At 42.0% G+C, this 13,739-nt stretch overlaps 1 protein-coding gene across 1 annotated transcript in view; it reads left to right on the top strand.

Annotated features, from left to right (window-relative positions):
- Cfap54 (cilia and flagella associated protein 54) overlaps positions 1-13,739 on the top strand; it is a 281,209-nt gene that overhangs the window by 193,841 nt on the left and 73,629 nt on the right. Inside the window, exons 53-59 of the mRNA XM_038314435.1 lie at positions 210-357; positions 1,102-1,259; positions 1,418-1,594; positions 1,693-1,819; positions 7,847-8,002; positions 10,496-10,601; positions 11,631-11,724. Coding sequence (XP_038170363.1) covers positions 210-357; positions 1,102-1,259; positions 1,418-1,594; positions 1,693-1,819; positions 7,847-8,002; positions 10,496-10,601; positions 11,631-11,724 — 966 coding nt within the window. The remainder of the gene's footprint in view (positions 1-209; positions 358-1,101; positions 1,260-1,417; positions 1,595-1,692; positions 1,820-7,846; positions 8,003-10,495; positions 10,602-11,630; positions 11,725-13,739) is intronic.

Genomic DNA, 13,739 nt, shown 5'->3' with positions numbered 1-13,739 from the left:
TAATAGAGAGTTGTGGAATTTAGGGTAATTTTACTTGTTTCATTTGCACGTATCCTATGTTTTCTAGAATGTTCGAGAACAACTGCTTAATTTAAAATGCGATGCTGTGAAATGCTTTTGGGTGCTTCTCTCTGTTCATGCTCAGCCTTAGGCTAGAATGCTGGCATTGTCCAATGGGAAGCTAACACCGTCATTTTGACATTCTTTAGACCCCAGAAAGTAAAGATGACAACGAATTTTTAGACCCCATTTCTCTGAATTCCCGGGAATATTTCAACATTCACCTTTGGCTGAGGTGCCGCTTGATGCTCGTGAATGCGTTTGTTGCACAGATTCGTGGTGTCGGAATCATGAAAGGTATTCTCTTAGCTAATGTCTTCTATGGTTCATTTGACATGGGGGGGACAGGCTTGTATGGGGATATGTCTATGAGAATGCTCATGGCCTTCTAGCTTGCTCTCTTTCCAGAATTTAGAATACAGGTTGTTTAACAAAAACAGTGATAATTCGCAGTGCTCTGTATCAGAGCAAACAGCCCATTTATTACTTATTTAATTTAAAAAAATACAAGGAGATTTCAAAATACATTTGCGCAGCTCTTAGCATAGAGCTGATGAGCCATCCATGAAGGGTTCCAATGCTGACCTGCCCCCTCCTTACCAAGTCCCTCCCCCCACCCTGCTCAGTCTCTCCCATGGCTCTTTACTTCCCTTTCCTCTCCGGAAGGCGGAGATAACATACGTCCCTACCTGACTCATTGCCAGACTGACGGTGAGCGATGTCATAGTCTTAGATGACAGCCTGGCATCTATAAACAGAGGCTCCCACAGTGACTGATAGCTGTCTAGCTGTGTGCCTACCTATTTGCATATCTCTTTCTACCTTCCAGATGGAGTCATTTCATGTAATAACATTACTTTGATAGCATTGGACTAAACTAAAGCACTTTCACCCAAATTAGAACACTTCCCTGCTCCGTTTTTCATGGAAGCTATTTGTTTTCCATTTGAATGTCCTCTTATTCTTTGATCTTTGGGGACGCTATACGCATACCCTTCTTGCTTTCTCCTGTACCTCGATGTTCGCCCTTGTCTGCCTTAGAGAACGACATGGCGGACTGTCTGAGCCTCATCAATGAAGTGTGCACGGAGGCAAAAAGTGCAGAGGACACGGAGTGCCTGGCCGAGTTCCTGATGCAAGCCGTAATCCTGGGTCTGCAGGAAAAACACTTAAAGGCAGACATCATCAGAAACCTTCAGGTACCCGAGACAGTGTAGCATACACACGTGTGTTTAGGGAACATCCCGGTTGGATCGAAAGGAGGGGATCCTCAACCCTAATGAATGTGCACCTGGTATCATGGCCACAGCTCAGCAGAGAACTGGAAAACACAAACAGAATCGTGTTCTCTCAATAGGAAATCATCCATTTGCTGGGAGGAAGTGAGTTCCTTTCTCCTCGATCTTGGCTGATTCTGGCAAGAAGCTTCATTCTAATGGACGACTTAACCAAAGCTGAAAAAGTCAAGCAAGGGGCTTCAAAAGAGGACAAATTAATTTTCTTGAATCAAGCACACAGCATCCTCATTGCCCAGGTAGGAATGCTTTCAGTGGCCATGAACTTGGGAATGTACTTTTCTGCCATTTTTTCTTCTCCCTCACTGTGAGACTAAGGCCACTGTTTCTCTCTTAGATGCTAAATTTTGGAGAGACAATTGAATTCCCTCTCTCAGAAGCTGACTATGCAAATCCACTACAGCCTTTGAAAAATATCTACCTTCCTCATGTCATGTTACTGGCCAAAATAAAACTGAGAATTGGTAAGAACATTTAAACATCTACCTTCCTAGAGTATTATAGGCATTTTTGTTTGTTTTGTTTTGTTGGTGGTGGTGTTTTGAGAGAGAGTTTCTCAGTGTAATAACCCTAGCTGTTCCAGAAGTAGCTCTTGTTGACTAGGCTGGCCTTGAACTCACAGAGATCTGCCTGCCTCTGCCTCCTGAGTGCTGGGATTAAAGGCATGCACCACCATTGCCTTGCTTCTATATTGACTTTTCAAGTAGCGTATCATGACTTGACGGGTCAGTCTGATGAATGCCCAGGCTCCACATGCTTAAATAGGTCTGGATCATTCACCACGTGCTAGATTCTGTGGTACAAGGATGATCTTCGTGTACAAATCAAGTGTGAGGTTGACCGTAATAGTCATAATATGCGAAACGCTCTGCTGTGGACTGTTGCATTTTACCCAGCTAGCCAGTCTCTGTAACAAGATTATTTTCACAGTCTATTTTATTGAAAAAAAAATCATGGACACCCAGAGTGTGGGTGCATTCCTAAATAATATACCACTTTTTTGTTGTTGTTCTCTAAATCACAACTATTTATTCCACACTCATGTCACACTGAGGAAGGTTTTTGGGAGGCGTATAGAACGGTGCATTATGTCTTCTGGTTGTCCCTGATGCTGCTAAGTGCCCGTATCTCTAAAAACAATGCCCATGAAAAAGCATGATCTTCATTGTGCAGATGATAATGGCATGCTTTCTCCTGAAGCCTAGTAACTTGCATCATTTTAAGCAACAAATCTGTGTCCTGTAAATGTGGGAATTGCCAAAGTCTTTGAGTTTTTGTGAATCGGGGTGTCTTGAAGACAGTTTCCACATCTCACCACGATGCATGCTAAGTAAGCAGTGGCTCTTTGCTAAGACCACCTTGAACACCAGGTGTTTTGAACACGTGGTTGTTTTAGGCAGTGTAAAGAAAGGTGCGCATGTCTGCTGCGCTCTCCTGGAAAGCCCCTTTGGGAAATCTTTCTAATCAGGCCAGGTATTAAGCCAGTTGCCCTGTCCTGACGCCTGGGCCCAGAGAGCAGCCCCACCTTTCCCCAAATCCCAGCCTCTTGCCCTTGTTCTGGCTCCCAGGATCCTGGCTTCAGAGGGGCCTCTTTTCTTCTCTAGACCATCCATACTCTGATTGCTGAGGTCACCTTTTCCTTTTGACCTTTAGTAGGTTAATATGTTTAGATATTAACCGGTAGGAATCTAAACAGACAGATGTATAAAAGAAAACAATCACCTATCCTTGTACACCTTGTACCTATCTTGGTATACCTTGTACCCTTTTGACACCTGGGCATCTGGGCTCTTAAAGGATGGATTCCACCCCTCTGCTCTTCCTCCCTTGACTCCCGTTAACTCCGTGTCCCACTTTATTCTAGACTTAGATGAGAGAAATCACTGTTGATTGATCAAGGCTCAATTGCAACTCTAAAATGTCCGTTACTGATCTTGCTTGTCTGGGCCACTTAGGACCTGGTAATGTCTACATCCCCTGCATCTCCTTGGCACTGGACCCTCAACTTGTAGATCCCCAGGTGCTGTGACCTCCCACGTTTCCTTCTCTTTCTCTGGTTTCTTAGTTACCATGAAGTCTTCTATTTTCATAAGTCACCTCTTATATTAATGCTCTGTACTTATTGTGGCATAAACGGCTCCTGTGATGTGGACTAGATAATGGGGATTTAAAAAAAAAACTCTTTCTTCTTCTTTCTCTTAGAGACATTGTATTTACAACTCGTAACATCTGGTAATAGACCTCCTGCCACTGGGAAAACACTGGTACCTTCCCCCTCCCTGTCTTCTCATCTGTCTTTTATTTCCCAGTCTCAGTTCTGCTGTGGTTGTTGACCAGTCCATGGTGAGCATCCTGGGGTGTGGCCTTTTCTCTGTATCATCTCTTGGTGATGTTGTTCCGTTACTCCTACTCTCATTGTTTCAAATGAGGACCACAGTGTTAGTCTAACTTTTATTTTCTTTTGGCAAGAAATCTGTCCTTCCTTCCCAAAACCTTGTTAGATTTTTTTTGTTTTGTTTTTGTCCTTCAGAAAGTTCATCAACACATGTCTGGGTACAAATCTCCTCTTCCTCTGTCTAGAAATCAGTTGAGCCCTTGGCATCTGCAGGCAAGTTTTTTTTCTATCTGGGGAGGATTTCTTCTTGCTTAATTTTTGCCCTTTCACAACCTCTGTTCTTTCTTTGGGGCTGGATACCTATGTGAAAATCTCAAGAGTGTCATTCTTTGTAATTCTCATGTCAGAACCAAGGCCATCATGACCCACTTGCCCTGAGGTACCCTAAGCTAGGTAGTCTATAGATAGTAGAACTCTATTGCTTTTGTTTCTGGAGAATTGAAGACCAAAGTCAAGTTTTAATGTCCAGTGAGCGCACATCTGCATCCCAGCTGGCACCTCACTGGCCCTTCTGTGATAGGAAGGGTACACTAGCCCTCCAGGCTGTTACGTAACTCAACGCTGCCCATTCACGAGGGCTTGGCTTTCCTAATCACCAGGCAAAGTCTGATCTTTCCCTTTTCCTCAGCCTCCTGAGGAGGGGGTTTCCAACATAGAAATGGAAGAGAACACAAGCATGTAGGGAAGAGTCGTGGCTCTCCCCCACAGAAGAGTAAATGAGAAAATGCTGGCTCAGAGCTGGAGCCATGGTAAGCACTTACAGGTGTGGATACTATTGGGCTAGACAGTCTATCATCTTTCCCTTAAAATTCTATCTTTTTATATAATTTATGATGGAAACCTAATCTAATGGAACGTCTTAATAATTAATATTTTTAGCCTTGACCACCCTCTCAAAATTAGCTGGTAACCTGTATCTCTATGTAGGCTCATATGTTTGTAGGTATGTATGTAATTGTGTTATAAGTTTGTAGGTATGTATGTAATTCTGTTATATGTTTGTAGGTATGTATGTAATTGTGTTATAAGTTTGTAGGTATGTATGTAATTCTGTTATAAGTTTGTAGGTATGTATGTAATTCTGTTATATGTTTGTAGGTATGTATGTAATTCTGTCATATATTTGTAGGTATGTATGTAATTCTGTTATAAGTTTGTAGGTATGTATGTAATTCTGTCATATGTTTGTAGGTAGGTATGTAATTCTGTCATATGTTTGTAGGTATGTATGTAATTCTGTCATATGTTTGTAGGTATGTATGTAATTCTGTCATATGTTTGTAGGTATGTATGTAATTCTGTCATATGTTTGTAGGTATGTATGTAATTCTGTCATATGTTTGTAGGTAGGTATGTAATTCTGTCATATGTTTGTAGGTATGTATGTAATTCTGTCATATGTTTGTAGGTAGGTATGTAATTCTGTCATATGTTTGTAGGTAGGTATGTAATTCTGTCATGTTTGTAGGTATGTATGTAATTCTGTCATATGTTTGTAGGTATGTATGTAATTCTGTCATATGTTTGTAGGTATGTATGTAATTCTGTCATATGTTTGTAGGTATGTATGTAATTCTGTTGTCCTGCTCTCAATCTATTTTATTTCACGCATGCTATCTAGAAGCCACATTTGATCTTCCTCTTGATGGTTGCTGACACTTCTTTCCTGGGCCACTCTTCTTTGTCTGCTTGTTAGTTTTCAGGTCCGGCTATGACAGTCTGCCTGTGATGGTCAGAGAGGCAAGTTCTCTGTGCTGCTGGCTCTCTGTCAACCTGAAAGAGTCTCAATCTCCCACTGAGTCTCCATGGGAAATAACAATGGCCAGTCAGCATTGTCAGACACCTCTTGGGAAATGCAGGAGGCAGCCAGGCTCAGCTTCCCTTCTCTGGGACTCACAAACATCCCCTTGGGCTCTCTTTAGGGTACCATCTCTTATCTTTGACTTAAGCCTCCCTGCCCCCATTTCTCAGGGTCTTGTTTACCTAGGGAGCAGAGAGCTGGTAGCAGCTCTCTGTTGTAATCTGTTACCTTCTAGGACCCTTCTGCCTCCTCTACCAGAAACTGCTCACCAAGAGAATCAGTAGTAGGACTGGACTGGCAAAGGGAGGCCAGCGAGCATATACTCAAGGTACCATCTTTCCCAAATCTTCCCCTTACCTCTTTCTCCTCCTTTGATCCCTTCTCAGTAGCATCACTGAGGGATGAGTTTCAGTAATACATCCCTCTCCCTTGGAAGTCTCCTATCTGATGGAGTTAGCACAACTAGCTGGCCTCTGAGACTCCTTGCAGCTCGGCCAGTGACCACACACAAGCGATTTTCCCTATATTCTGAGCCTACAGTTTGTCTGTGTTATTAGGACATTTGAGTTCTGTGTGAGCTCAAAGCGCAGCGTGTGCAAAATCAAATCTGCTCTCAGCTTTTCTGACTCACTAATCTTGAAGATCTGTCACCACTCAATGACAATACTGTTGCTTCTTGGTAGACGCATTTGAAGCTGAACAGCTTGCTTTCTGCTATATTATATTAAATACAGCCTTTAAAAACAAAACCACAAGCCGCTTTTCTGTCAAAACAAAGTCAGTTCCACAACAGTTTTTTTTTTTTCCGAGTTGGTGTTTTCTGGGAGAAGGAACATTTCAATATTATGAAGCTCCCGCAGCTAGCTTCTCGACAGTTTCTCTTTATAGTCTAGATGGCCTCACAGATTTGGCTACTTCCTTTTTTTATTCTTTGTGATAGCCTCTGACAGGAAAGAGCATGCTTTAAGGTTATATTTATGAAACAGAAGTGGGTGAAATTGTCACCCACCAACCTACAAGACAACCATGTTGTCTGTTAGTTTCCTGAGACCTTTCCAAGATCTGGATGGACCGGGTCTCTCTTCTGCTTCCGTAGTGCCTTGCAGTTTTTCTTCCTGAAATATCAAGTAGTTCGTGATATTTGAACTACTTGCCTTGCTGTTTCTATTCTCGGTTAATCAACAGCTCCACGACCTCACTATTAGGGTACTGTGCTGTAGTTTAGGTGTGGGCCATGGGTCCAGGCTGCTTTAGGTACAAATCATGACCATGTGACCTTGGGTATAATGTTGCCCGCTCAGAGCTGTGAATCACAATGCAGTTCATGTGGGATTCACGAGATGGTACCTGGCATGTGGGATCCATTTAACATTCCTATCTCTTAGTATTCTTTTCTTCTCGTTTATATCTAGTACTTGAACTTACAGGAAATATTTTTTTGATAAATGTCAGTCTTTGATGCCATATAGAAAGATGTTTCTTCCATTCAGTAATCCTTCCATGCAGTCATTGAAGATGAGAGCTCCTACGGAGTGTGGCATGTAGCCCTTGCCTGTAAGGAACTTTCTTACACAGTTATGATGACAGATTACATAATGAGTAACCAGTGCTTTTAACAGAAAAAACTATTGCCTATTAATATATGCAAGTTTATTAATACCGAACAATATACAACTTCCAGATGTTTCTCTGGTAACGGCTGCTTCTTAAAAACATGGAGCTGTCTCTGAGTCTTTTGCTGGCTTCTAGGACCCCATTCCTCATACTGTGTTGCCATGTCCAGCCTTAATAAAAGGGGAGGTGCTTAGTCTTAGTGCAACTTGATATGCCATGTTTTGTTGATACTCATGGGAGGCCTGCCTGCCCTTTTCTGAATAGAAAGGAAGGGGTAGATGGGTAGGGGAGGCACAAAACAGAGGTGAGGAGGGGGTACTGGGAGCAAAAGAGGGAGAGGAAACTGGGATCAGGATGTAAAATAATAAATAAATAAATATTAAAATTACTTTGGGAACAAACAAGGAACATGGAGGTTGTTCTAGAAGCACCATGAAAAGTTGAGAACTTTTGAAGACTATTGTTGTTTTAAAAAGAAGACAGCACATTGGAGATTGCTCAGAGCTCAGTTTACTGTTTTAGCTCCCTGATGAATTGGGTACGTGGCTCTCTTAAGCATTCTTGCTACCCGGAACTGTGGCAGCCCCAGCATTACCGTGAGATTAGTCCCTTGTCTTAGTGGCTTGCTCCAATCTCTGAAGGCTTTGCTGTTTTGCCCCTACCCAACTGTTTTGCTTTTAGGACACACGTTGTCTAAGCTGGTGTGTTCCAGCAGCAAAAAGAAGGACGTCACAAAGTGGCTGCCTGGCCTTCACCTCTTTGAGATGGCCTTGAAGCTCTGCAAGGCAACAGCGGCTGAGGAGCACGAGGTGGAAGCTGAAATCCTGTTTCAGAAAGGTAGGTGGAGCTTGGCCGCAGAACTGCGATAAAGCGAGTGGAGCCGTGGCGTTATTGATAATCAACTTCCTGTTTGTAAAAACAAGAGCTTTGCAAGACACCAGTAATCTCTCTAAGTCTCCGCTTCTGAGGAAAGCCTCTCATTAAGTTATAACTAGAAAAAGAAGTTACCACTAATTGATGTCGTTGTATAAAGCTTAATGTTTGGTTCAAGAAAATGTCAACTTCAGCCTCTTGGCCTCATATCATGTGGCCGGAGAGATGACTCAGCAGTTTTCCCACTGCTAAGTGTGTAAAGCTCCTCTTGAGGACCTGAGTCAAGTTCCCAGCACCCACGTTAGGGGAGCTGTAACTCCAGCTCCATGGGATCCAGCAAAGTCTTCCGGCCTCTGTGGGTGCCTTCTCTCATGCTCACATATACCCACACAGACACATGTACACATAATTTAAAAATTAAAAAAAAAATAGGCCTAGAGAAATCACTCAGCAGTTGAGATCACTGACTTCTCTTTCGGAGAATCCAGGTTCGATTCCCATCATGAATACAGCTGTAACTTTAATTTCAGGGGATCCAGTGCCCTCCTTTGGCCTCTCAGGTACTAGCCATACACATGATACACAGACATACATGCAGGAAAACTTATCTGTACACATAAAAGAAGATATTTAAAACAGAAATAAATCTTTAAAAAAACACATACTTGTTAAATAATAATTATAAGACAAATTGAACTTACTAATTAAAAAATAATTAAATGATAATAATAAATTAGCGTTTTATATTATTTCATTACCTAGTTAGACATTTTGGTTAATTTCTCTAAGTAAGGGATAGCATAAATTAAAATTTAATAACTGTAGAATATCTGCCTTAGAATTTAAAGACAATGCATCCGTGGGATTTCACCATGGCCATTTTTGCCACAGTAAAACCAAAGCATAACAATTGCTGTCCTTTACTGATCTAGACATGCCACATGAGAGTTAGCATCTCACACACCAGCAGCTGTTAAATGAGCATGCTCTGTGTCCCCCCCCCCCCCCCCCCCCCGTCCCGTCCCTTTCCCTCCTGCCGTGCAAAAGCTGTGGCTCTTACTCATGGTGACTATAGGGCTTTACTTTCCTGGCTTTTCTACTGCAGGACAGCTCTCTCAGTTCTTGTGCTGGAAGGATGGCATCCACCATGGTTGCCATGGCTTCATTTCTAAGTATTTTCAAGCATTTGCTGTTTTGTTTTTTAAGGATTTATTTTTTATTAAGTTCATTATTTTTGTTTGTTTGTTTGTTTTTTGGCTTTTCGAGACAGGGTATTATGTAGCCCTGGCTGCTCTGGAACTCACTCTGTAGATCAGGCTGGCCTACTCAGGGATTCATTTGCTTCTGCCTCCCTGAATGCTGGGCTTAAAGGCGTGTGCTATCACCTCTTGACTTTTGTTAAGTTTATTTTTAAAACTTAAAAGCTTGGTTGGAGAGATGGCACAGCCATAAAAGGCTAGGCTTACACCAGTATAAATATATAACTTAAAAACTTTAATAAAAATTATATATATTTCAGTACAGTGTAATGCTTTCATTCATACATATATATACATATATATATAAATATATATATATATATATAAATATATGTATATATATAATGAGGTGATTAAACCTAGCTAATTCAACTCAAACAAAAAAATCATTTTATTTTGTGGCATGAATGTTTAAGAATCTAATTCCTTAGTACTTTTAAAGTATATAATATACTAATTGCAATCACTAGGCTGTATAGTAGATCCCAGAACACATTCATCCTGACTAAACTATTATCAGCACCTCTCTGTTTCCCATACTTCAGCACCTGGTGTTCCACTTTAGACCTCATGCATGGAGCTTTTTCAGATTCATGAATTGATGTAAGCAACATCTTGCAGTGTTTACCTTCCTGTGCTTAGCTTCTTTTGCTTAACATAGTGTCCCGCGTTCATATGTGCAAATGGCAACATTTCTTTCATTTTATGCTAGATAATATTCTTTGTGTGTGTGTGTATGTATGTATCCCATTGGAAAAAAAAACCATTTAACCTCAAAGAGCACTCAGACTTATTCTGTCTTTGTAGTTACGAATATTGCTGCAATGAACATAGAGCTTTTATAATATATATATATATATATATATATATATATATATATAGTGAAATAGACAAGAGCAAGAGAGAAAGGGATGTTAGAGGAGAGGAATCACAAAGTAAAGGGACAGAGGAAAGGAAGCTGTAATGCCAGTGGTGTTGGGAAGCAAAGGTGTCTTTTATGGAAAGCATTTCAGACATTCCTGGGGAAGGAAGCGATAATTCTTTCCTCCTCAGCTTATCTTCAATCAAGGAGTGATGGACAGACAAGTGGAGGACAGCAGTCCAGCTTCCAGGGTTTATAGAATGAAGTATTTGCTTTTCCATCATAAATTGCAAAAAAGGGGGAAACCATCCTCATGCATGTTATTTCTTCTTGCAGGCAGAATAGAGCGTCAAATCCTGAAGGAAGAGAAATCTCCAATTTCTCAAGTAGAGAGTTTTTTCGAAGCCATTCAAATAAGCCTGAGAAATGATCAGAACTCAGGGTAATGGAGACCATTTAATTCTTGTAGAACTATTCCTGTGTGATCTGAGCTCTATGTAGTAGGGCACGCAAGGTTCAAGAAAGGGATGAGGGGTTGGGGATGTAGCTCAGTGGTAGAGCGCTTGCCAAGCAAGTGCGAGGCCCTGGGTTCGGTCCTCAGCTTTGGGGGGAAAAAGACAAAATACCAAAGAAAGGGATGAATGAGAGACGTGGTCATAGCAGGGTTTATGCACTGGGGCTAACCCTGACAGAAGGTTTACCTACCTGCTTCTCAAGGTTGTTGCTTCTGGCTCTGACCTAAGGCGGCCTTTACAGGAAAGTGGGGGGGATGCCTCCCATCTGTGATAGTGGCATTCTAGGTTGCCAACTGGCTCTCACCTAGACCCAGGTCTCCTGTCAATATCAAGAATATGGGGTATTCCTCTGGACTATCAGTTTACAACTAGAAGAACCTACCATGAATGTTAAAGAGTTTAGAAGGATTTATTTACATGGTCTCTGTAGCCATCCATACTAATAGCCTACTTAATTCAGTTAAAAAATGACCACAGTATTGATGGGAAGCCACTGTTGTTAGGCCAGGTCTGCTCCAAGAGACTTCAATTGATGCCTTTAATAGAATATGTCTAGATCTGAGCATTAGCGCTGTCTGAGGCAGTCTCTGTCTATTTCCATTTTAATTAGTGTAGGAGAGTAGACAGACACCTGGTGTTCAAGGGTGGCTTCTTTTACTATGACTTCTTTAGCGACTGCTTCACTGAAATGTTCCAGAAAGGTCTTGCTAAGCTTTGCAGCGGTCATAGCCCAGGATGTCACCAGCATAAGCCCAGGTAGAATGCTGAGTTTTCTCAAGAGCTTCTCCTTTCCGAGAAAGAGGAAGATCCTACTAGCTGCAGCCTCAGGATGCATAGGTTAAGAGAAGAACACTTGTCTGTCCTTCCCGTTCATTCTCCTCAACCTTGTTGGCAAAAAGTACAACGAGATGGTCCAAGAGACCACTGAGGCTAAGTGTAATGTCCTTTCATTTTAGGTTGATCAAAGACTCCTACCTAGAAATTGCCTTGGTGTATTTCCATCTGAAGAAGCCGAAGAAGAAAGTCTCGGCGACACCATCAACACTCAAGGTAACAGCTGTGTTCAGAGGGATTGGAAACCTTTGATCATTTGCAGTGATTCTTCACTGTGGAAATAATGAGGCATTTTCCTAGATGACTTGGAGACATCAACTCATTACTTTATAGTCATATGTATTGCCATTAATAAAAACCCAGAGACAGAAATTGGGATCTAACCCAAAGGTCAGAAAAGCAAAACAGCCAGCTACTGGCTCTTACCTCTGCCTCAGTCCAAAATGGCGATCCTGCCTCCAGGAATCTCAGAATGAGACTGAGCCTGAGAGCTGTCTCCTCTTGTTTTATAATCCTCTCTAGTGCCGGGATTAAAGGTGTGCACCACTTTCTATGGCAAACTAGTGTGGCTACTGGGATTAAAGGTGTGGGTCCCCACCACCTGGTCTGTAAGGCTGGCCAGTGTGGCTGTTTTTCTTTCTAGTCTGTTTGTTCAAATACAAATGAAATAGCCCTACAATCACACTTGTAGTCAGATGCCTCTGGGAGCCTTTTGGTAGAACTCTGGAAATTGATTTCATGTTGGTGTTTCTGCTTGTAAAAATGACGCACACAGAATGCTGGTTATGTAAATACACAAAGGCAATGGTTAGGCATGCTCGGGAGAATATAGGAATGGACACACAGTAATTTTGAAGCTAATATGGCCCATCGGTGTCATTCACATCTCACAGATGTATCAAGCATCGGCTGTGATAGAGGCGATCTTCTAGAAGGTGCTGAGTCAGTGCTGAGTTGAGCATAGTCCTTCTTCCCATCAGGCTGGTGGAGGGAGACAGGCTGGATGGCTGCAGACATGGATAATCAGAAGGGAGTGAGCGAGAAAGAGGGGCTGAGCAGGACTCTTGGTAGTGAAACTCATGAGGAAATTATTTGGGTTGCTGGGATGGCACAGAAAGGTGGCACTTTGGTGTGATGTCATGATGGGAGGTGTTGGATAAGGCGGGCGCTTAGCAGACTCCCAGGAGGATTCAGTACCCACAGCAGTGCCTGGGAATGAAGGTGCGGACACATCTCTCCAAGTCTTGCTGAAGGCAGATAATGACTTGTCACTTAGGAAGTGGACTTGGGGTTTGGGGTTCCCAGCAGCCTCCCAGGTCCGGATGATGTGCATAGGTGGGCTGCAGTACCAAAGATTCTGACCGAGGAAGATCCTCAGGAAAGAAATAAGCCAGGTTGCTTTGAATGACATGATTATTGTTGGGCTGTAGTAAACGTTCATGTTTTCCTCACCAAATGATCATTGACTCTGCAAGGAGATCTTTTCAGAAAACGTTGGGATCAAATCTCTTAACTGTTTTTTTAGCACTTTTTATCGGTTCTTTGTGGGTTTCACATCACGTGTCTCAATTCTAGTCACCTCCCCGTCCCTTTGAATTCGCCCTCTGCCCTGACACTCCCCCAGATTTTTTTAATTTTTGTTTTTTTGTTTCTTTTGAGATAAGGTCTCTCCGTGTAGCCCTGGGTGTCCTGTACCTCTCCTTGTAGACCAGGCTCAAACTCACAGAGATCCACCTGCCTCTGCCTCCCAAATGCTGGGATTGAAGGCGTGCACCCACTGCAACTGTTTCAAATCTCTAATTTTTGAGACTTCATAAACATGACTTAAAACTTTAGGCAAATATAACTAGTCAATCAAATTATTTGTATGCTAGCTGCATTAGGTGGGTATCACCATTTAAAAAATAAAAATGATGATGAGCCAGGAAAGGTTGCTCTGGGGGTTATGCTAAAAATGCTCACTACCAGTCAGAGAGAAGCGTGAGTGTGGGTTCTATAGAGAACAGTGCTGGCGCGAATCTCATTACTTTCTCGGCCCGTCCAGGAGATGGGATTGTAATTTTGAATGTGAAACAGGGTTTACAGAAAAAAAGCACTATAATTCCATGAAATCTGTATATCTTGACATAGCAAATACTTCAACAAAATATAAAATTACTAGAGTCATAGAAAATAGCCCAAAATGAATAAAAACACCCTTCCAGGTATATTTGCACTCTTGAAATACAGCA

The sequence above is a fragment of the Arvicola amphibius genome, chromosome 17, assembly GCF_903992535.2.
Source record: "Arvicola amphibius chromosome 17, mArvAmp1.2, whole genome shotgun sequence".
In the NCBI taxonomy this organism is placed as follows: Eukaryota; Metazoa; Chordata; class Mammalia; order Rodentia; family Cricetidae; genus Arvicola; species Arvicola amphibius.
Note: the sequence above shows the minus strand (reverse complement) of the source record. Positions and strands in the feature narration are given on the sequence as shown.